The 18,502-nt window shown below is 53.9% G+C and overlaps 2 protein-coding genes across 3 annotated transcripts; both read right to left on the bottom strand.

Annotated features, from left to right (window-relative positions):
- Nucleotides 1-86: 86 nt before the first annotated feature.
- Nucleotides 87-9,105, bottom strand: snapc4 (small nuclear RNA activating complex, polypeptide 4). Its single transcript, XM_061816699.1, has 22 exons — nucleotides 8,835-9,105; nucleotides 7,345-7,455; nucleotides 7,206-7,246; nucleotides 7,043-7,139; nucleotides 6,928-6,965; nucleotides 6,730-6,846; nucleotides 6,505-6,648; nucleotides 5,969-6,053; nucleotides 5,805-5,886; nucleotides 5,632-5,745; nucleotides 4,941-5,013; nucleotides 4,684-4,848; nucleotides 4,456-4,606; nucleotides 4,282-4,388; nucleotides 4,105-4,199; nucleotides 3,941-4,035; nucleotides 3,517-3,617; nucleotides 2,405-3,424; nucleotides 2,008-2,322; nucleotides 704-1,133; nucleotides 433-641; nucleotides 87-337 (listed from the first exon to the last, which is right to left on the bottom strand). The coding sequence occupies exons 2-22, from the start codon at nucleotides 7,448-7,450 to the stop codon at nucleotides 233-235; spliced, it is 3,690 nt and encodes a 1,229-aa protein (XP_061672683.1). The 5' UTR covers nucleotides 7,451-7,455; nucleotides 8,835-9,105; the 3' UTR covers nucleotides 87-232.
- A 1,680-nt stretch (nucleotides 9,106-10,785) lies between these two features.
- Nucleotides 10,786-18,189, bottom strand: pomt1 (protein-O-mannosyltransferase 1). Of its 2 annotated transcripts, XM_061816700.1 has the most exons (22): nucleotides 17,826-18,181; nucleotides 17,200-17,273; nucleotides 17,003-17,078; nucleotides 16,746-16,878; nucleotides 16,560-16,666; nucleotides 16,434-16,484; nucleotides 16,203-16,349; nucleotides 16,033-16,141; nucleotides 15,892-15,951; nucleotides 15,720-15,813; nucleotides 15,489-15,644; nucleotides 15,228-15,358; nucleotides 15,057-15,152; nucleotides 14,897-14,989; nucleotides 14,691-14,787; nucleotides 13,504-13,596; nucleotides 13,307-13,424; nucleotides 11,728-11,825; nucleotides 11,552-11,665; nucleotides 11,352-11,478; nucleotides 11,102-11,279; nucleotides 10,786-11,032 (listed from the first exon to the last, which is right to left on the bottom strand). In XM_061816700.1, the coding sequence occupies exons 2-22, from the start codon at nucleotides 17,221-17,223 to the stop codon at nucleotides 10,858-10,860; spliced, it is 2,277 nt and encodes a 758-aa protein (XP_061672684.1). In that variant the 5' UTR covers nucleotides 17,224-17,273; nucleotides 17,826-18,181; the 3' UTR covers nucleotides 10,786-10,857. The 2 variants fall into 2 exon arrangements, with proteins under 2 accessions (XP_061672684.1, XP_061672685.1); XM_061816701.1 differs by lacking the exon at nucleotides 14,691-14,787 and having other exon boundaries at nucleotides 14,860-14,989; nucleotides 17,826-18,189.
- Between the last annotated feature and the right edge of the window lie 313 nt (nucleotides 18,190-18,502).

Raw genomic sequence — 18,502 nt, forward strand, 5'->3', positions numbered from 1 at the left:
GCGGTACACCGCCGTCGCCTACCAAACTCCGCCCACACATTACACGACAAACTAAAAAAAACAAAAACAAAAACAAAACCTTTCAACTGATGACGTTTATTTTAAAAACAAAACTTTATTGAAAAACATCTCAGACCAACGTTCCTGAACTCAGCGTTCAACTGATGCGTTCAGGTATATCGCACGAACAAGGAACGCACAGACAATCAAAAACAAAAATAAACTAAACTTGTCAAGGGTTACTGACAGTCTCCGTGGGGCGGGGTTGGTCAGGGCCCGCGCCGATTCCCGAGAAGTGATTGGCTGGAGCTCCTGAGCCATCGCACCAAAACTCTCTCTGTGTGTGTGACGCAAACGCAAACGCAGCCGAAAATCATACATCGTACGTCGTACACGCACACGCGCTGGAAGCACACGCGTGCGCTCACTCACCCGACCGTCGTGCTTTTGCGCCTTTTGTTTGGCGTCCTTCACTTTTTTCTTCGGGGCTTCCGGTGCGCGCCAAGACGTCGCGGCGGTGACGGGCCGCAGGGTGGCGAGGAGGGCGGGGAGGGCGAAGACGGACAGGAAGCGAGCCTTCAGCAGCCGGAACGCCGGATTGGACCCCAAACGCTCCCTCACCAAAGCGCGCAACAAACACACTACGACCACACGGACGTCGTCGACACGCGTACAAGACAATTGACTCAAAGTGCGCGTTTACCTGTTTCGTCAGCGGTGGCTTCGGGCGTGGCCTGCGCGGCGCAGTCGGACCGCCGGACGAGACGCTCGGCGGCGCGGGCGTTCTTCGTTTTGTCGGCGAGGACGGCGGCGAGCGCGTTCAGGCTGCTGCCGCACGGCGGCAGGTACGGCAGGGACACGCCCGATTCCGGCACGGCCACGCCTCCCCGGCCGCCCAGCCAATCGACGACGACCGCGGGCGACCCCGAGAACACCAGGGAGGGGTCGATGTTCAGGCCCACCTCAGGCGAGGAGCCGCCGGCGGGGAGGAGGGGCCCGAGCAGAGCCCGCGGCGGTCGACCGCGCCCGCCGGAAGGAGCCGACGAAGGGTGGGGGGAAGTCACTTGGACGGCGCCGCCTTTCCCGGGCTTGGATTTACGACAACCTCGTCGCCTCCTCTCGTGCATCAAAGCCTGGAACGAAAGTGCGCATTTCTTTGGTGCAGCCTGTGTTCGTGCGTGCGTTACTGTGGACGGTAGCAAGCGTGCGTCGAGGTTGTTGTGATGCCTTTGCTGCGGCAGCGTCGTACTACCGCCGCAGCTGGTATCGCAGCGCAGCGCGAGGGCCGACCCGCCGCGTAAGCTTCTCCTCGTGTGTAAGGTATGAAGCCTGGCCGTCGGCGAGCCCCCTCTGGGTTGGACCGCGAGGCGCTCAAATCCGGAGCCCGCGAGGCCGCGGGCGTCTGGCCCGTCACCATCGGGCATTCCCCAAAATGGCTTGTGCGCTCCTTTCAAAGGCGTCGATAACAGGGGACAAAGCCGTTTGGGTCGGAAACCCAAAGCAGTCCTGGGCACCGCGGTGAAACGGCGAGCCGGAAAGACTCAACATTGACGTCGCGGACCTTCAGGAGACACGGACAGACGTGACGACCAAACCAGCGCCGAGCGGATGCCGGAGGAGTTGCAGGAAGGTGCTCAAGCTAACTTCCAGGCCGGTCAAACGTCTTCAGGGTTCAGACTTTGATGGACTGGCAAAAAAAGGGGTGACCAAAAAAAAAACAGGACTGCCCATTAAATATAAAATCTGAGTATTAAGACAACTATGTTCCATCCATCCATTTTCTGAGCCGCTTCTCCTCACGAGGGTCGCCGCAGCCAATCCCAGCTGTCATCGGGCAGGAGATTCCAACCCCAGCCGTGCCGCATCAGGTTCTGGCCCACCCCTTAGCAGGTGCCGAGGATGATGCGCATGTGTGGTGTGACCATGTTTGGGAATGTGTATGCGTGAATGCGTGCGTGAGAAAGTGGGCAGGCCATATGGGGAAAAAAAAAAAAAAAAAAAAGTTACCTGAGCCTTCTGACTCAACTTCCTGATTCGCTTGCCCACATTGGTGTGACTTCCGTCCCCAGAATCTTCCCGGCACCCCCGCTTCCTGCCCGTGGGCCACGCTTTGGGGGCGGGGCTGCCGTAGTCGTGGTCAAGAGCGACCGAGCCGGACGGGGCCGCCGGGTCAAGAGGAGGTGGCGCTAGAGAGCTCGCGCTCAAGGGTGGGCACACGAGGAGGGCCGGGGCCACCGGGCGTGCGGGTCGCAGACACACCACGGGCGGAGGGGGCGACGCGGGGGCGGCGCGGGGGGGTACCAACGGGAGGCGGCAACAGCTCTGCGGGGACGGAAGCGAGTCAATCACCACGGACGTCGAACGAGGTCAACCAATCAAGACGGGAGAGAGAGAAAAAGCTGACCTGTGATTGGACTTGAAGAGGAGGCGGAGCTAGCGTTGCCTTGGGCAAGAAAAGGGGTGCGGCTACAAGACAGACGAGAGGAGGGGCGGGCGGAGCTGGCCGCCTCGCCACTGCCGGCGGCCACGCGTCGGCGGGGCGGGCCCGGGCGGTGTACAACATGGCCGCCACCGACTTGGGGTTCTTGAAGCACGGGGGCGCCGCGCCGTGCGTCCAGTCTGTTTTGGGGAGCGGCGGCTGCGGGGGCGGGGTCACCTTGTTGCAGCCCCGCCTGACGATGACCTCCTTACACCCCAAGACATCCATCGTCATGGCGCGGAGGAGGAGCCTGAAGACGGCGGTGGAGCTCAGCGCGGTCTTTTCCCCGAGGGCGTCGCCCAGCGTGGGCGTGGCCGGGCTGGGCAACAGCACGTTCCCCACCCACGGTAAGACGGCCATCTGCAGGAGGTAGTCCATCTCCGTGTCTGTCACGCGGCGGCGGGGGCGCAACTTATTGCACTTGTTGGCCTGGTGACGCAGGTGCGAGCGCAGCTGTTCCTGGGACATCATCAGCATGGCGCCGCCCGCGTGGCGCTCCTCCCACCTCAGCCGCCGGGGCGGCGGGCCCGTCACCGCCAGGCGGCCGAAGTCGGCCGCCACCGTGGAGCGGACCGTCGGTCCGGGCGCGGGGGTGCCCGGCGCCGGGTGCAGCGACACCAGCTGGGCCCGGTGGACACTTTCCTCCTGCGGAATCCACTCGTCCACGGGTGGGACCAGGTAGAACTCTTTGTCCTCTTCTACCTGCTGCTCCTCATCTTCCTCCTCAGACTTGTTGACCTGTGAACTCTCTTCCTTTTCCTCGTCTTCGTCCTCGTCCTCAGTGTCCATGTACTTGACCTCGTCGTCGTCTTCCTGGCTGCTGTCCTCCTCCTCTTCCTCTTCTTTGATTCTCTGCAGACGCCTCTTGATCCGAACCCTCAACTTGGTTTTCGCATTTTTCGTAGTCTGGGCCTCCTGCGGGGTCTTTGGCATTTGTCTTTTTCGCTGTTAGAGAAAAGACACACACGGACGCACAAATGCCGATGAACGACCATTGCCTTGTGCTAATACCGGATGGCCGAATCCCCGTTGTGTACCTCGCAAGGCCCTTTTGCGCGTCTCATCATTTTTTTCCACTCTCTGAGACATTGAGCATCGTTGCGGTGTGGAATTTCCGCCGCGATCTTTGCCCAGCGACCTGCCAAGCGACCACGTGACAAAGGCACAAGATGTCAACTACATGGCTTCTTATCAATATGACATGTTAGCTTCGCCGGCTAACACGGTATGGTAACATTTTATCGTCAGTCCTCGATACACCACACGCGTAACACATCTCTCCTGAACGATGATTTTGGTGGATAGCGTGCTAATAACACGTCGGGCACGACCTCTAACTAACTCTGTTGTTAGCAGCAGCAAATCCTTTGCCGACAAAGCGTGAGTGGCTAACTTGCTCACGGAGAAAAGCGAGCGGCACCGGCGAACTCGCTGATCAAGGTGAGAACGACGGAGACGGACCGGCGCCGTGTTTGTCCAGCAGCTGGAGGAGGAGTTGCTGCTCGTCCAAGTCAAAGGCTCCTTTCTTGGTTCCTTCCTTCAGGCAGTCCAAGTATCTGCGGGACCGACGACAAACGCCAGCTCAGTCAGGTCAGTCTCGTTTATCCCGACCCGGTTGTCCTAACCTGTCCCTGCAGGCCCCGTCGGTGCGTCCGGGGACCTCCGAGCGGATCTTCCACCACCTCTTCTCCCCGTGGCGCGCGACGGCTCTCAACAGCAGCTGTGAAGCGAGAAGACGCCAGATTTAGAGCGGTAGACTCGAGACGGACTTCAGACCCCGATGAGGTCCCATTTCAACAGACCTGGTCCTCCTCCGCGGACCAGGTTCCTTTCTTGAGCCGCGGGTCTAGAACTGAACCCCATCTGTAGATGAGCTGTGGCGTGTCTCGACCCTCCATGAAGTAGCTGACTGAGGAAGAGGAAGAGTCGCGGTCAGGGTCCGCGTCCGCGTCGTGTGACGCCGCCGCTGTTCTCACTCTGCGTGTACGGTATGAAGTTCCCGATCCGCATCTTGTCAACCATCTCTGTGAGCTTTTGGTCCTCGGCGGGGGTCCAGACCCCACGTTTGAGAGAGGACGAGATGAACCTCTGGAACGTCTGCAGGCACATGAAGGCGGTCCGGCCCGTCTGATGGAACAAAGGAAGCGCGTCGGCGCACAAGCTCAGCTCACCGTTGTCCCGCCGCCACGATCCACCCCGCTCACCCCTAACTCCTGCGCGATGCGGTCCCAGTCGGTCTCCTGGTTTCTGGCGCTGACCTCCTTAAGCTTCTGAACCTCTTCGGCGCTCCAGCGGTTCTTGTTGATGGCGGGATGCAGGAAGTTCTGCCAGAAGAGGCGAAGGTCGTCCGCCTGACGCAAACCTTCAAACTGACACAGACGGTGTTAGCCAAACGCCACTAAGCCCAGAAGGCGATCCGATCCCGACCCTCGTAAGCAATCTTTGAGATGAGTTCACGTACGTCAATGTTGGCGATCCTGTGCCAGTCGTGGTCCTCGTTCTGATCCCCGACAAGCTCCTCCTGCTTCTTCAATCTGGCCAATCACAATGCACCAGTGTCAGCAGCTAGCACCCCCCCCCCCAGGCACGTACAGACAAGAGGCTAACGAGCAAAATATGAACAGATACAGAAGAACCTCCGTTTCCATAAGACTTGGCTAGATTTGGATTTGCCTTCCAATTAATTTTTTCCACCCCAAAATTGTCCCGGCTTCTTGCTTTCATGGCATCGCTTCTCCGTCACATGGCCTCGTGACCACAATCTGACTTTGTTTTCGGGAAAAAGGTGTATTCCACAATGCTTTTATTTTGAAGGTCTGACTTTTGACAGGATGTGTCGCGCCAACGTCGCTGAGCAGACCAAGAGAGTTGTCGTTACCTTGACTTGTAAACAAGAGCTCGCACTTTCCAACTGTGGGGGCCCCCCTTCATGAAAAAAAAATGGATATAGTTTGTATTTTACACCGTAAAGCTACTGTCGTTCACTATGAAATCTGTTTTTTTTTTTTTTCCTTTCATATTTTTGGGTGTCTGGAAGGGATTAATTAGATGTATTGCTTTGGTTTCTTTACGATCCGGGTTGAGTCGAACTTTACGCAACGGATTCATGACGACAACCGAGGCTTCGTCTGCAAACAAGCGTGACGTCATACTTGATGGATTCGATGTCTTTCTCCAGAACTTCAATTTGCGCTCTGAGCTGCCGCTGCCGCTGCTCGTCTTTGGACTTGTCCGACGAAGACAGCTTCTGAGTCAGATAGTCCAACCTGAAGATGATGATAATGGTGATGATGAAGAAAGGAAAAGAAGGACAAACGACTCCAACCTGGACAGCTTGGGTTGTAGAAGCCTCCTCAGACCGTCTTTGGAGACCGAGTCGATCAACAAAGTCTTCTGCCAGCTCTCCCCTGAGGGCGCACACGCAACGGAGAGGAGTTAAATGGCGCCCTCTGCTGGTCGTCACGGTGATGAAACAATCGGTATCCGCACATCGTTTAACTTTCATCTTGCTGTTGTCCAGGCAACCCTTCATCTTCATCATCCTCTCCTTCGCATCCTGATTGGCCGGAGGACCCTGCGGGCAGACAAGAGCGGCGGTGCGATGGGTGGACAGGCAAAAGGTGGGTCGCTTCCTTCCTTCCTTTCGTACATGCTGGCGCGCAATCACAATATCCGCAGTTAAGTCAATCAGACCCACTCGAGCGCTCCCGAGGGTTAAAAGTCTCCGTCCGGACGTCACGACTCTGCCCCTTACCGGCCGCTCCGTCCTGGTCCACAGACTCGTCGCGGCCATGTCGACTTTTTCAACTCCTTGCCATCAAGTGCGAGCGCTCCGGAACCCCGGCGCACGCGTCGTCATTACGAGGAGACGCCCCCCCTACCCTGCTCCTTCAAAGCCATCCCCGCCCCAGTCCACAGCCTGAGGCCGAGGTCCGTCTCAGCGCCCTCTTTTATGTGTTTGCTCTGAATAATTCCATCGTTACGGTCAAAAGTGGCTTCCCAATCAAAGGTACGAGTGTTATTACCAGACCCGTGTCTTTGCTCTTGAAGTACGGCTTCAAGAAGTGGCCCAGGAACAAGGCGCCGTGCCTGGGGTACGCCCACGAGGAGGCGGGCTCTTCTTTGGAAGCTTCTCTGATCGGGCCGGACAGCTGAGACAGCGCCTCCTTCTACACGCGCACAAACACGCACACAGGGTCTTGGATGGAGAAGGCCGCGCAAAAGGTGTGAGCGTCCGCGTCCGCATCTACCTGCTGTCGCTGGTTGTGAGCCAGAAGAGTCTCCAGCTGCTTGAGCTTTTCTTCCAGGATCTGCTGGTACACCAGATTCATCTGAAGACAGGAGTCCGCTGTCGCCGGCAGGCCCAGCTGACGTGAAAGCGCACGCGTCAGCTCGTCGGCGCGTTACATACAAGTCCAGCGTTCGACGATATTTGAGGGTCCACCCACCTCACTTTCATCGCTGCTGCTGTCGCCGTCGTCGTCATCTTGCGAGCACGCACAGTCGGTTACGGTGAGCTAACGCACGTTTGCAAGACAAGAAGCGCAAAAGCGACGCTGCTACCTGACACATTGACGGGGCTGTGCGGTCCCAGAATGTTCTCCAGGTTCTGGATCTCTGTCTCGATCTTCTGCCTCTCAGCCAGGAGACCTGCAACGGACTGCGCAAGCGCGGACACGTTAGGGCACGGAGTAACCAACCTGAAAACAATGGGCAAAAATATTACCTGCACCGCCTCCAAGTCCGTGTCCTCGCCGGACTCCTCATCTAACGGAGAGACGAGACGTCAAGGTCACAAGGGCGCGCTCGCTCTTCGCTTTTGGGACGGCGGAAAAAGACCAAGCGGACGGAAGCACAAACACAACCTGAGTCGCTGCTGAGTTGCTGCAGTTCGCTGTTGCTGGCGCACAAACGTCGTTGCAGAAGGTCCACTTGGTGCTGGATCCGGTCCCTTTGCTCACACAACGACATGGCCACTAAGCGCGCGCGCACGCACACACACACACACACACACACACACACACACACACACACACACAAGACACCCGTTGACGAGGCAAACGGTGCAAAAAAAATGTAGCGTACACGCTACAGAAAAGCAAAACACACACAGTGGAGCCCTGCATGCTCGCCGTTCACATTCACGTGTGTGGATTTTTTCCCCTGCATTTTTCCTTTTCAAATTTGGGGGCGGGGCAGGGCGTTGTTTACATTTTCATATCGCATTATCCTCTTCATATCGCCCAACTAGAGCAACACAATCTTTGTCTTGTTTTTTTTCCTTCCTTACGTGGCAATTTCATGAGGGTTATTTTTGCTTTATTTTATGTAAAAACTACGTGTACATCGCAAGTGCATGCAAAACTATGCAAAAAGGTCACACTGTGTTGGCACTGAACGAGCCAAAGCTTTTCTTTTTTTTTTTTTTGGGACGGAGAATAATTTCCATTGTAAGAGTTAACAATGTCATTCAAATCTAATTCTCAGCCACTTGGTGGGTGGAAGCATCAAAGAGTGCCCCCCTTTCGAAGGGTGGCATGATTGACCAATTGTGATTTAGATGCTGAATTGGGTCGTTTTCGTGTCCCTGGCTTGCCCCAAAACCTTTTCAAACGTCTATGTATGACGTGTACCCTCTTTTGGCGACCACGAGGCGCACTTAAAAGTCTTCCATTTTCTAATGGCCGAATGAGTGCACCAAGTTTCAGAATCTGTAAATGTTTTTGGAGCGACTATTTGACTAAACTCCAAGCACACGGAAGGGGACGCCCGTCGACTCGCACAGGCTGACGCGCACGAGGCAGTGAGGCAAGGCATCACTCCCAGCGTGCTTTGCGGCACTACCGAGGATGAAAATAGTGCATCATTTTTGCACTGAATTTTGCTGTGGTGTAATTATTTTAGTTTCCATGTGACGCCGTGAGTGTGAACAACATGTGAACTCATCACGTAGCGGGGGGCCCACGGAGACTTCGTCTGCTTCCAAATGTAAACAAAATGTACGAAGGAAAGGATATGCATGACAATACGGGGCTGACTTAAAGCAGCGCGAGTCACGAGTCAAGGGTGTTTGAGAAAGCAAGTCTCCATCACGACCGCTGCTAGAGACAGCTAATTAGCGATGCCCCCCACCCAACAGCGCAGCTTACTCGGAGACGATGAAGCTGAAACCTGAATTCGAGTCAAGCGAAACTGTGCCACAGCGACAAACACAAACACTCGCGCACGAATCAGGCGGGGAGGCGCGCCCTAAACTACATTTGATTTCCCACGACATTATCTTTCTTTCAGCTCGATGATGAGAATAAGTAGAAACTAGTGCGCACTTGGGAAGTTTGCGGACAGCGTGACGTACCTTTAAGCGTACTTTGTCGTCATTTTCCAGTTTGTTCATCAACCCGAGTTGGCTTTAGCACGTTAGCATATTGCCCCTTAGGCTTGTTTTGAGTCAAAACACCACAAACGACGCGATAACCTGGCGGCACGGCACAGAGTCACAAGCCGCCTGCTCAGAGAGAGTTTGTAACAATCTCCAAAAGACGACCCAAAAAAAAAAAATCTGTATTTTTTCCAGTCAGGAAGCCAGTGACTTCCGCCTTCGTCACGTCCGGCCTGGCCGCCGTTCACTGAAGCGTTTTTTTTTTTTTTAACCTTCCAACCGCGCGAACGAATCAGACTTGTTGTGTTATTGTATTTTTTCTTCTTCTTTAATTTAGTAAAATGCTTTTAAGTAGTGATGGAGAAATGAAGCTTCATGAGGAATCATAACCCTTCGGCCAATGGTTCGAGTAATCTTTCATTTTTGGGTCCTTCATTGCACACGAAACCGCCTGCTGGCCACGTGTATAATCGCAGGAAACTGGATCTTAGGGCCATGGAATAGAATACAGTAAGTACAGTAGGCGAAGTATTGCATACAATATGGGAGTTGAAGTGGCATAAATAAATCACGTTTGACCAAATATCCTGTTAACATGAAATCACAAGATACTGCTTGAATTTATTTCCAAAACGGGAGTACTGTAATCATACTGGTACATCAAAAAGAAAGATGACAGAAAACGCTATTAATTCCGTTACTTAAAAGTTATACTTTTCAGAAGACAAGTACCTGCCTAAATTATACAATAAAAAGTCAATTCTATTGTTTCACAATACTTTGTACGTCGTCACTGATGGTGGAGTGGTACACGGGCAGTGTGGGATCGATAAGCGATAAGATCAGGGCATAGTCCGAAGCTATCTGGGATAGACTCCTGTGAGGATGAGCTGCTTGCATAATGGACGGATGGATACTTTCTGCATTATACCTTGTAATGTTCTGTTCATGTTGTCTTTTGCTGCAGGCTACAATCCTCAAAATTAGAAATGTATTTAAAAAAAAAAAAAAACAGGACTATTTCAGTGTTTGCGGCGGGCCGCGGTCCACAACCGGCCGGATGGCTGAACCCATCCGGCCTGCGTGAGGACAATCATAAGTCAGAAAGTAAAATAAATATGTAAACCCTTTTTGAAAAGCGTCACGTTGGCATTTCCTCCCGCGTGCGACCGTGACTAGACGTTAACGGCAACAAGTGATGCTAGCTAGCTACAGTAAGTTGCCCTCAAAAATGTCAGTCGGGTCTGGCCAAGAAAAGGAAAAATGACAGAGGTCAAAGGTCAAGCCGTGCGCTGAACTCGGGGTACGCAGCTCGCTGTGTCCAAAGATTACAGTTTGACCAAAGGTGGCTGATGAAGAGCGCGCAAGGGAGTCTGATGCGTTGCTGACATAACTGCCAGATCAACAACTTTTTGGGTTTGATGTTGCAAAACGTTGCGCTTGCAGCGACTTGCCCGGAGAAAAGCGGGAGCGCTCGTTTGAGGAGGCGCCACCGGAAGCGGGCTGCAAAATTGGACCTTCGGCCGGACGACAGAAGCATTTTTCTCTGGCGTCGGACGAGAGCCGCGACGGTCGCGTTCAATTGTGCTGCTGGCGGTGGGTGGGTGCAGCCGGTCGGAAGGCGGAGTCAGCACAGCGTGCGACTCGGCGGCCGCGAGGCTTTCTTTGCGAAGCAACTCTAGTTTTAATGTGTTCCCGGCGGGTACGCAAAAGTGCTGCCCGGGGCAACGTCTCGGTCACGCCATGCCAAGCGGGCGTTGACAATCGCGCCAAGAGGCTGGTGTGAACTTGGCCAGCCTGCGCTCAAAAGGACACTTTCCAAAAACATCTGACATCAAGTGTCAAGGTGAGCGGCTGAGAATGTTCCGGTCCGCGAGGGTCACCGTGCCCATAGCGGGCCGGGATAGACGCAAAACAAACCCAAAAATTCTTTCAAAATGGACTGTGAGCGTTTATTGAGTCTTCAAATCATGACGTGACGTCACCGAGGGGGAGGAGCCTAGCGGCGGCGGTACAGGATGTCCCAAGAGCTCCTCCACTTGAGCGCTCGCAGCTGATTGGCCGATAACTCCGGACTGCCAAAGGTCAAAGGGCTGAAGGCGCGATAAGACAGGAAGACGCACACCCACGTGACCGAGGCGCACGCCAGCAGCACGCGGCGGTGCGCGTCCTTGCTGCAAACACGCGCCGACGCAATTGAATTTTTCTCAAGATATCATCAGTTATCGCTGACGTTAATGTACCTCAGCACGTGCGCGTGCACGTGTTCCAGCAGGGCGGCGCTCAGCAGGTGCAGGAAGACGAGAGCTGGCAGGTAGTGGTACAGGAAGAGACGCTTGTCCATCAGCACGAACGGGACCGAGTTCAAGAGCCAGCCGCCCGCGCACACCACGCCCACTGACACGAAACGCTCCCACGCCACTAAACGCATACACATTTAGATGACATGCACGAGTTGTTCGTTTGCCCGTGCGTGCGTGCGTGCGTGCGTACCGTCAGGCAAGTCTTTGATGCCCCGTCTCCGCCTCAGCAGGTAGATGGCCGCCATGATGTGATAGGCCAGCAGGCTGAGGTTGGCCACGCCCCATGATACCGGGTTACCAATCAGGTGGATCTGAGCCTGACGCGAGCACACACAGGATAAGTGCGTGCGTGCGTGCGCGTGCGTGCGCGTGTGTGTGCGCGCGTCTCACGTTGGTGGAGGGGTGGAGCCAGTAGGCGATGTTGGTTTCCATGGTGATCCACTCCAAAGGGGCGGAGCTGTATTTGTGCTCGGAGTCTTCCTGCTTCACCGTCAGCATCCGCCACTGGCGACGACATCAAGTCAGACCACCCCACCGCCACGTGACGGGCGGCGGCGTCCACGCACCTGAACCTCCAGAAACTTGGACCAGAAGGAAATCTTGCGGCTGACGTCCACGCGTGCGGGGGCCCGCAGTTCCGCCTCCCTCTCCTTCTGCTCCTCACCTGCGCACGTTTGGATCGGACAACGTAATCCGGACCAGGCTCCTCATACTTGGGGATTTTTCACATTCACACTTGAATTACTTTTTAGAGTTTCGGTTCTTTGACATTAGTTTGACAATTGGGTGGGGGGGAGCGGAGGTGGTATTGTGGTATTTTGGGAGCCAAGTATTATACAAGGGTCGTTCAATAAATAAGGTGAATTTTCAATATTAGGACTCCTAAGCTTCCTTTGTTTTTTTTTTTTTTTTCTCAATTTTCAACTTTGTCTCCGAGCACCGCCCGCCACACACTTTTCCCATCCGCGCAGGAGCTTCCATATTTCCTCAACGTCTGAACCAGCCGCTCCCGACACTTTTGACCGCACGGTCCCGGCCCGCGGACGCTTTGGGCTGCCGTGCGTTAACTTTGCTCTTTTGTCTTTCTTGCAGTCGGCACTGTTGACCGCGCTCCCTTCCCCGAGGAACGACACGGCGATTGGGCCACGCGTATCCCCAAAAACGGTGCAGCGCCGGGACTTGAACTTCTTCTGCCGCTCGGCGTCTTTGTCACCGTGGAGCATTTTGCCTGGGCGTGCTGTCCCGGCAGAGAAGCTCAAAGTCTTTGCGACGTCACCCTGGCGTCATTGACTGACTGGATCGCCTCAGGTGACCTCGCTTCTGTAGTCCGTCCTTTTTGAAACAATTGAGCCCACTTGGGAGACATTTTCGTGCCATCGCACACAGTTGACCTTCTCCTTTCAATTTCAACTGGTTTGCAGCCTTCAGCAAGATAAAACTCGCCAACTTCAACCCTGGGGCGAGCTTCTTGGGCGGCCATCTTTTTTTAAACGCTCAAAAGTGATTTTCTTTTAATTTGCACAAAGAAATTCAATCCACGTGAAAAAGTAAAACGTTCATATAAACAAGGTAAGCTTCAATGTGTATTACAAGTTGATATCACGAAAAAGTCACCTTATTTATTGTATGATCCTATCATAAATAAAAACTCAAAATACCATTAAAAATGTATGAACTTACAATTAGTATATCAATAACAAGAAGCTGCATGTGACTTAGTGACTTAAGCTGTTCAACAAGTTAGCGCGCTGACTAACAAGCTTGCTCGACTGCAGATTACGTTCGGGTTTGATTTTTTTTTTCCCCAGCCTCTTTGGTGCATACTGGAAAAAAGACATTCTCTCCCGAAAATGGGGGGGGGAGAAGAGAATCTGTCAGTAAAACTAGTTGGAAGTAACTCGATGAGATTGCTAATATTGGATCTTGCATTTTTCGAGGCGTGATGTTGTAAATCCGGCTCAATAATAAATAGCTGCTGAACATTTGAATTTAGGCCCAAAAGTTCATTGGCAACATTTTGGCAATAATGAAATTGACTTGAAGTTGGTTATCCTTTCCTTTGAAATATTGTTCAGGAAAATGTTTTTCAACTTGCGTTTTCATTTTGTGTGCTTCACCAAATGAACTGCGTGACGCGGGTCGTACTGGTTCCGTATCGGTGCTCCTCCACCGTCCACGTCGCGCCGCCGCCGTGACCTTTCACCTTCTCGGCCACCACCTCCATTTGACCCGACGCCCAATCAGGAAGAGACAAGCCGCTCAGCTAACACGCACACACACAGCGACAGGTTTGTCCGCGTGCGGAGGAAGCGGCACACGCGGGGCGGCTCGCCGTTTCCCACCTTGAGGACGGCCGACGTGTTGACGTGAACCAAGCGAACCTCCGACACGATCGTCTTCCACACCTCGGAATCCTCCTCGCGGTTCACGATGTCCTGAAACCCCGAATCATCATCATCATCATCATCATCATCATCCGACAAGTGGTACACTAGCAGCCTCTGGTGGCATGCATAGGAATCACTGTCTAAGTAGGGAATTGGAACTTTCACGCATTGATGGAATCCTTTGAATGTAACCTTTGAGCTGTTTTCTGTTTTGAACATATATTTAGGATTTTTACCTTTGATGTGATGTACATTTAAATTGAACTGAAGTTTATGGCAATGGGGAGGTTTGTGTCCCCCAAATGATCTGAGGGGCTCAAATGCACGGGTGGGGCTTTACGCCGCTGGTTGGGTCCACTGTCCTCGTGTCTTCCCTCAGCACATCCATCAACCTTTTCTTTGGTCTTCCTTTCTCTTTTGCTCTTTTGTCTGGCAGCCCCATCCTCAGAGTCTCTCTGGCCTTTGAACATGTCCAAACCATCCAAGTCTGGTCCCCCTCTCTCTAACCTTGTCTCCAAAACATCCAACTTTGGCCGTCCCTCCCTCTAATGATCTCATTTGTAATCCTATCCAACGTGCTCACTCCTAGCGAGAACCTCAGCATCTTCATTTCTGCCTCCACCTCGATAGAGCGACTCTCTAAAATGGATTTAGCATAAAACCTTGGTTTTGTCATACGTACGTCCAGAAAAGGCCTCTCCGACTTTTTTATTATCCACTTTAGCCCCCGCGCTCTTTCCTCTGAATGGTCGCCGCCACTGTGTAAAAGACCCACATTTGTTGTGTTGATAGCGCTAGCTTGGGGTCGAAGAGGTAGGCAGACATCTTCGCTAGTGGTCTTGATAAGATCGAGAAATTCCAATGAGCTGATTTCAGGCCAATTGGCAAAAAAAAAAAAAAAAAAAAGGAACAACGAAACATCCAAAATACTGTAAAAAAAAAAAAAAGTTGCTTTGACAAAATACGGCAGCTAATAGGTGACTTCATTTTGCACTTTGACATTTAATTAGACCACACCCGGCATGCAATCCATCCCTTCGCCTGTCTGCTTTTGGCAAAAAAGGGTTGGGAATCCGTTCAAATTGAAGAGAATTTCAAGAAAAGAGCATTTTGCTCCGAGAACTTCCCGCGAGGCGACCCACCACTCTCCAAAGGTTCTGCATGGGCATGGACACGTTGAAATCGACGTAGCCCGACACTTCCTGCGCGTGGGGGCTCACGGGCGCCGCAACATCGTGGCTGCCGTCCCAAACAAAACAAAACAAAACAAAACAAAACACACAAACAAGCGAGCGAGCGAGTGAGTCCCACCGTCGGAAAGGAGCCATCCCCCGACGCCCGGTCGCACCTGTTGAGGAATCGCAACGTCATTCCGTGGAGCAGCTGGACCACGTCGCCGTGACGCACCGCGTGAGGAGGACGGCCCACCGCCAAGTCGGCCCTGAAGCGCACGAGACGCCCGCGTTGAGAGCGCCCGTCGCCCGCCTGCTCGCTCGCGGCTCACCCACCTGCCGGCGCTTTTGACGATCCACCAGTTGTTGACGTCCTTGAAGGCGTAACACGTCACCTGCTGCTGGTGAGAGCTGCCGCGGCCGCTCTCGTACCTGCTCACACACGCGCACGCGATTAGCGAGAGACCGGCGGACGCGCCGCGGGTCCCCGAGAGCCGCCTCAAGCACCTGATCGGGTAGTTGGCTTTGTGAGAATGCAGCCAGCACGGGATCGCTCGTGAGGTGGAACTTCGTAAAGTCACCTGACTTCCGTACGCAACCTCCAGAGGTTGGCCTTCCGTGATCCGGGACAGACCGCCCTAAACGGCGCAATCGGGTCATCCATCAATCAGCGGCGGGCGCGCGTCTGTGCAGTATGTGCGTACGTGTGTGTGTGTGTGTGTGTGTGAACATCAGCATCGACAGACGCGTGCGGGGGTCTGCGTGTACCTCGAGGCTGGCTTGGAAGGCGGGGCTCATCAGCTGGTCGTGCGGTCCGCTGCGGTGCAGAAGCGCCAGGTGCACGTAGAAGCAAAGGATGTAGAGCAGCGCAGGAAGCACCAGCAGACACACGCCGCGACTAACGCACTCGACAAACACTCGCACCTAACACGCACACACAGAGGCAGGGTGAAAGGTCAGACGTGTTGCGTCCTTCATGAAGTGTGTGCGCGCACTCACGCCGCTGACTCGCGTGTTGCCAATCAACTTCCAGCAGTGCACAAACGCCAGCAGCAGCAGCAGCAGGTAGGAGAAGACGCCCACGTACTTCACCCTGCATACACGCACACGGGTCACGTTGCCCGTGAGCGGGTCTTCGTCTTGTTTGTGCGTGCGCGCGCGTGTCGCTGACCCGACGGCGGCGGCGCAGGACGTTCCGGAGAGGAGGAGCCAAGCGTATCTGAGGGGCCGGCTGCGAGGTCACAGGTCAGAGGTTACGACACGCCCTCCCCCGCGCGGTCGCAGGTCAGCGGGGGCACCAGTCCGGGCTCACCTGCCGGCGGCGCGGTGGAAACGCAGGTATGCCAGGAAGGATGACAGGATGAAGCAAATCAGGACGCTTTCCAGCAACATCAGCCGCGATTGGACGATCAGAGCGTTGTCTGTAAACGGCAGCGCAATTTAGTACGTGCGTGTGCGTGCTCGTGTGACACGCGTGGTTACCAAGCAACAGCAGCAGCGCCGCGCCCAACGCAGTCACGTGACCGAAACCCAGCTCCAGAGTGACGCAATACCCGAGAGGAACACACAAGGCGCCGCACGCGGCCGGGATGGCGCGCAGACTCCACACGCTCACGCCGCACGGGTACTCTGTTGCAAAAAACACACACACACACACACACAGGCACACCGTGGAGGATGCAACATACTCACGCAAGCGTGTTGTTGTCTTACCTGCTCCTATTCGGTTCCATGTGAAGTTTCCATCAAATCCTCCCAAGTAAGCTGCAAAGTGCACACACACACACACACAGTGAGACACGCGCAGATATGAGGGGTGCGGTCGTCACGGTAACCCACCCCCCAACGCCAGGATCATGTGACCAAGCGGGGGTCCGCTGTCATCAATGAAGAAAATCCTCTTCATGTAAAGAGACACAAACTGGCCGTAGTAGACCTCGTCAAACCTGCGTGAAGACACGCACGCCATTTCGCCGTCACACCCGGAAGAATCTTTGGACGTGGCTCCAAATGTGAGGCGCTTACACGACTGCGTTGGGATGCGCGAGGCGCCACATCCTGGACCAGAAGCCGAGCAGCGCCAGCGAGACCAAAAGCAGGTCCACCCGCGCCTTCACCACCAAGGGGAGCTGGAGAGGCATCCTCAAAGCTCCACCGACTGCATGTTGACAAATAGAAAATCACAACTTTCCACGGCCATCGTCGCCTTACGGCAGGGGTGCCCGCACATTTTGGCCCCAAGGTCGACTTTTCAAGCAGCCAGCCTCTCGTGATCTACACACCTTTATGTGCACATGTGCAGTGACACGTCAAAAAAACAACGCGACTGTCGGACATTTGGCGTATATCAGTCATCCTCTGCGAAAAAAATACAAAAATTACTTTCACCTCACCGAGTCGTTAATGTCGACGTTCGCCGCTGCTCAAACCACCCAAAAAAAAAAAAGATAGATAGATAGTAGATAGATACTGTCCTCACGTCATTTATTGGCAGCCCTTTCATGCCCGATGAGTTTTTCAGGTAATTTCACTGATTTTCGAGAATATTGTGTCCTACGACGACGGAAACACCAAAAGAAAGATCAGAGTTTGTCTCTAGTTGATAGCGTTCTTTAGTCATCAGCAGTCAAACCTCGTCGAGGATGGAGCTCCTAACCCTAACCCTAAACCTAACCCAAAAGAGCGACAAAGAGGAAGGCCAAAGAAAAGGTTGATGATGTTGTGAGGGAAGACGTGTTAAGATAGAAGGATGCGGGAGATAGGCTGAGAGGGAAAAAGATGCTGTGGCGACCCCGTACGGGACAAGCCGAAGGAAAAAGAAGAAGATAACGGAAACAACACTTTTCAAAGACGTCAAAGTCAAACACACTAGTTACTACTAAAGTTAAAAGAGAGGGGAAAATGTGTCCTAAATTGTTCAAACCAGTATTTACACAAGATTAACGTCAACAAGTGTATGTATGAGTTCACATTTTCCTTATGCACTCCAGTAAATTCAAAGTCTGCACTACCTTACTGGGACTCAAGTAACAGAGTTGAATCAGTAGTTTTACTTTTACCAAATTCTGTTGTCGATCATGAATCGCGATTCCAACAAAAACTCACCTTACTGCTAGCATTAGCCTCGCTTGGTCGCTTGAGGCTGACGACGCCTGTCCAGGCTAACGCTAACGCTAACGCTAACGCCAAAGCTCACAGCGGCGACGTCATTTAAACGGCTCTTTCCGACCGAGAAAGGCAAACGGCCGGGGTCGGTTCAGTTGTGTTGTGTTGTGTTGGGTCCGGTCCGTGCGTCCGCGTCACCACCGCCAGGCGTCCGGCAGCTCGCACGCGACGCTTCCGTGACGATTGTTTTTGCCTGACCGGAAGCAGTTGGGGGCGTCCCCGAGGAGAAGCGGAGGAGGCCCACTGATGGGAGATTGGGGGGTGGGGGGTAAACCAAGACCAGGATTAATTCATCCATCCATCCACCACCCATTTTCTTTCGCGGGTCGCGGGGAGTGCTGGAGCCTATCCCAGCTGTCAACGGGCAGGAGGCGGGCGGGGCACAACGAGACAAAATGTCACAATCACACTTGGCGGGGGCAATTTAATGTCGCATGTTTTAGGGATGTGGGAGGAAACCCACACAGGCACGGCCAGAACATGCAAATTCCACACAGGCGCGGCCGGGATCAAACCCGGGTCCTCAGAACTGTGAGGCCAACGCGTTAGCAGTGCCGCCAGGATTGATTCATTTGTTAACGTTTGTAATTACTCAACGCAACGCAGAATGTTGCAAA

This window comes from Syngnathoides biaculeatus, chromosome 4, assembly GCF_019802595.1.
Source record: "Syngnathoides biaculeatus isolate LvHL_M chromosome 4, ASM1980259v1, whole genome shotgun sequence".
Classification (NCBI taxonomy): domain Eukaryota; kingdom Metazoa; phylum Chordata; class Actinopteri; order Syngnathiformes; family Syngnathidae; genus Syngnathoides; species Syngnathoides biaculeatus.

Bases quoted from the DNA above. Each gene is read 5' to 3' on its own strand.
- snapc4 (XM_061816699.1), bottom strand. From the start codon at position 7,450: ATGTCGTTGTGTGAGCAAAGGGACCGGATCCAGCACCAAGTGGACCTT. The intron at 6,649-6,729 runs GTAGATGCGGAC...GTGCGCGTGTAG, and splicing joins CTCACAACCAGCGACAGCAG to AAGGAGGCGCTGTCTCAGCT. The intron at 5,746-5,804 runs GTTGGAGTCGTT...CATCATCTTCAG, and splicing joins CTACAACCCAAGCTGTCCAG to GTTGGACTATCTGACTCAGA.
- pomt1 (XM_061816700.1), bottom strand. From the start codon at position 17,223: ATGAAAGGGCTGCCAATAAATGAC. The intron at 14,788-14,896 runs GTGCGACCGGGC...TTGGGACGGCAG, and splicing joins ACGTTGCGATTCCTCAACAG to CCACGATGTTGCGGCGCCCG. The intron at 13,597-14,690 runs GTGGGTCGCCTC...TCGGGGTTTCAG, and splicing joins TGCAGAACCTTTGGAGAGTG to GACATCGTGAACCGCGAGGA.